Source organism: Bombus bifarius, unplaced genomic scaffold, assembly GCF_011952205.1.
Source record: "Bombus bifarius isolate JDL3187 unplaced genomic scaffold, Bbif_JDL3187 scf7180000009102, whole genome shotgun sequence".
Taxonomy (NCBI): domain Eukaryota; kingdom Metazoa; phylum Arthropoda; class Insecta; order Hymenoptera; family Apidae; genus Bombus; species Bombus bifarius.
In genome coordinates this window covers 225,848-229,853 of record NW_022884897.1, presented here as the reverse complement: position 1 = coordinate 229,853, position 4,006 = coordinate 225,848, and the positions used below count along the sequence as shown (strand labels likewise).

Sequence of the window (4,006 nt, the reverse complement as noted above, 5' to 3'; positions counted from 1 at the left end):
TCTTCGAGATGCATCGTTGTTCTATCGATGAACGTTTTATTTTGGTCGTGGACAGTTGGTCATAAGGCTTCTTTTCTAATTTTATGATATATCGTGGCCAATTAAATATTAGCTGTCCTAAATATTTGTGTGATTTTGTCCTCGGATGAGTCTAGGATCCAGATATCGACGACGAATCACTGATATCAAATCGAAATTTGAATAAAGGAGACATTGGCGAACAGATTATTTGCATCAACTTTTGTTTTATCAACGTTTATTCTTATTCCAGTATGTTATGGACAATATTGAACATCAGTTTTCTCATAGTTTATATTATAGTCGTGATAAAATATTTACCAAATATTACAAACATCTCGGACACGAAGAAGTTTAATTCACAATATCAATTAACGCCTGAATTCACGAAGTCCAAATATTCTTATGCTGTTTATTCCACGTTTTCGAGGATTAGCTATGAACATTTTTATACCATTTTCCTCGAACGCGAGAATCCTGCGACAATTTTCGAACGGGTTGCTGAGTGTCGATTCGTGTGCCAGTGTTTGAGTTAATCGGAGGGTTCAAAATCTCTTCGGTTTCCGTGGTTTTTTGGGGACCGATATGAAGTTGCTCGCACATACGCCATTTATTGAAGTGTTCTCGACTGTATGGATAGGGATCACCGGGTACCTTTATATAATTGTTGTCCGTAACATATTGGCTTGTGTTCTCCATTTGTTCCGAGCTCTTAACGAACAATTCTTTATTGTCGTCCGTTTGTTGTTGTTCGTCTCTTGCGGACTCTTCGTTGCGTCCGGAAGATTGCCTTTCTGAAAGAAATATTTGCGAATGAGAAATTAATTTATTTCATTATTTTAAAATAATTAACAAAAAAAAAAAAACAAAGGCAGAAGTTGAGATTTATGTAGCACGTAATATTCGAAGAACTAAATTAATATCGGAAAAATATGAAAAAAGATTGCATTACCTGTTGCCGGTTCCAACGACATGGACTCGTAGCCAGGATAATAGTCGTCTCCGTATGAATTGGAGTAGTCTAAGTTGGACTGATAATTATCTGCCTGTGCATTTATGTATTCATCGGTCTCATATTTCCTCGAATCCCTCCGAGAAGACGTGAACACTGAATTTTCACGTGCAACTTGATTCTCTGCTTGCGATCGACTGAAAGAAACGTCGATTTCTTTTTCGCCCATTGTATTTAAATTGTTCGTAAAATTCGTGCCTGGGTCTGACTGTTCCTGCGGCTCAAAATTCCCTCTTTCTTGTTGCTGTTCCTGAGCCGTATTGTTCTCGTTCCACGATGTATTTTCCACGTTTGTGACATTTTCCTCCGTGCTTTGACTCTTCATGACGTTACTCTGTTCACCACCTTCCGTCTGTTCGCGATTAACTCTTCTCGATTCTTCCGAAACCCTTTGCTCGAAACTTCTCCAACCACCCTCGGTATTCGTTGAAAAATTCAAAGTCCCTAAGTTCACATCGTTATCCAACGAATCTAGAACACTCAAGGGTCTGTGGAATTTTAATTTTCCGTTAATACCACCGTTATTGTATCTTTTCGAGAAACAAAATGTCTCGGTATGCAATTTCTTGATATCCAGTTTCTGAACGTCGGTGGGGCTGCTGACTTTTTTTGCGTTCATATTAGGTTTCATTTCTTTGGCGTACTCCGGATCTTCTTCCTCTGCTGTGGTCTCGTCGCTGGTAGTTGGTATTGCTTGCACATCCAGTTTCGGCTCAGGAGGCTCCGGTCTGATCGACAGCGTTTCTGTACGTCTGGGATTTTCTGAATCGATAAAGTCCTCTCTAGAAGGGTCCAGAGGCACTTTGGATTTTAGAACGAGATCCTTCCACGCGTTGATCTCCACGTCGAAGTTCGCGTTACTAGGAATGTTGTAATCCTCGTCGACGTTGGTTTCCTTCATCACGATCGGCGACATTTTCAGTATCTTCTTCACGGACTCTATGCCCGCTGCTTCTTTAGGTAATTCATTCGAAACGTTCGTTTCCGAAGATTTATCCGACTTTCCGCTAGATAATTCGACAGCTGCTTCATTCTTCTTATCAGTATCTTTCGCAGAGTTCATCGTCAGCTGCAAGTTTCTCATTGTGTGGATGGCGTTCACGTCGTAGGTGGAAGAAACTTGATCACTCGAGTAATTGGAGTCTCCAACGAACGAATTCACGTTCTCCATTTGATGCAAACGGTTGTTCAAGTTTTGTTTCGGTTCCAACTGTCGACTCGTGTCCACCTCCTCGGCGAGACTGGTACCCCATTGAAAGTTCACGTCCATGTTATCGTGCAGATTACACGTAGCATCCGGGGTGGCTTCGTTGCCACAGTTTCCCGAAACCCCACCCTCCATACGTATCACTGGCTTCTTCTTTTTCTTATCCTTCTTCTCGTCCTTTTTGTCCCGTTTCTCAGGCATGTTAGGCTCTCTAATTGGTGGCTTCGTGCTCCTGGGAGCGCAGCTTACGATCGTCCGGACTGGGCGATTCAGGAGATCGGTCAGAGTTAGAAGACCGTGACGCGCGAGTGGCGATTGACGATCCCGTTTTGGATTTGTGTCATCGGTAACGCTGTTTTCCATTAACATCCTTGTCGATATAGAATCAGAATCTTCGTCTTTAAGCGTTTCTCTATCGGGTTTTGAATCCGTGGTCGTATTATTCTCCTCGATATCCGTTTGATATCCAACGACCTCTGTCGAAGAATTCTCGCGAAGCTCTGAATTTTTATACGATTCTTCGATAGCATTGACCTCTTGATCGTCCGCATCCTCGAGTTTGAAATTAATTACCGTTTGTTTAACCCTCAAATACTCGGGCAATGATCCTATTTCGTCGATCCTATAGTCTACAAAGCGTTACATTAGCGCTGAGATCGCAACTATCGATTCAAGCATACGTCGTTAGGACACGTGAATTTGAGGATATCCGACAAGTAATTTGATTTGACCGTAGGGTAATGTTAGAGCGATACGTTGAGGATTAATTGATAGGAAACTTAATCTGTTACCTGGTTTGAGGAAGTCCTTTAGCCAAGAGAACATTCCATCTGCTTTTCTTGCATCTTTCTCTTCAGCATATTTGATCGATACTGCACGTGTAAAGTTTATTTTAGCTTTAGAAAATGTTCAAAATTGCGCTATTATATCAGACACAATCGTACGAATTATTTTATTGTATAAATCTAACGTTCTAAATTTTATTGATTCTGTCGATTCGTTTCTAAATTTTCGTCGACTACCGACAAAGAAACGGCACGGTTAACAGGTTAACTACACATCAACGCGAAAATTAAGACTATTGCCAGTGTACGATAGAATACAATGTACCATATAACGAATATAAATATAATTATATTCAAGATGACTTGCCTACGGTTAGATTTCTTTTGAAAAGGGGGATGAAGAACCCTCGAAACAGTTCGATAGAGCTGAGATGTCCTCGCAGCATGATGCTTCCTAAAGTCAGCAAAAGTCTACGCGTTTACGGTTACTGGATGAATTTTGTGGATAAGCCGAATGTTATTGAACTTCCGAAACTTCTCGGAATTTCCAGAAATCTCTGTTCTTGATTGGTTTTTACCGTGGCTTATTGATAGGTTCGCTAGACTGTCTGCTTTTCCGATTTCGCTTCTTTGCTTTTCGCTAACTTCGATTAACAAATGAGAGCGTGAACGATATTGCAACGATTTCCATAGTTTCATTCGATGAGATGCCTTGAATCTCGTACAAAGATTATCTGATTACAGAATCTTCTCCTAAATATTTCAAAACAGTTACTGAACATAATTAACATTTAATGTGCTGTAACAGTTAGAAACTTCTATATATATTTATTTATTTAAGATGTATTTTACTATTTTATTTTGTTACGTTGTATTGTGCATTGCGTGCGATATTCCTATGAAAACAGAACGTTGTAATCCTATCGGGAAACCACTAAAGGTATATAGTTAGAAATTTGTAAAAAGCTTAGATGAGATACAAGC

General features: G+C 40.0%; 1 protein-coding gene across 1 annotated transcript; it reads right to left on the bottom strand.

Annotated features, from left to right (window-relative positions):
• Positions 1-450: 450 nt before the first annotated feature.
• Positions 451-3,520, bottom strand: LOC117213448. Its single transcript, XM_033458793.1, has 4 exons — positions 3,390-3,520; positions 3,029-3,109; positions 971-2,866; positions 451-812 (listed from the first exon to the last, which is right to left on the bottom strand). The coding sequence occupies exons 1-4, from the start codon at positions 3,466-3,468 to the stop codon at positions 451-453; spliced, it is 2,418 nt and encodes an 805-aa protein (XP_033314684.1). The 5' UTR covers positions 3,469-3,520.
• Positions 3,521-4,006: the final 486 nt, after the last annotated feature.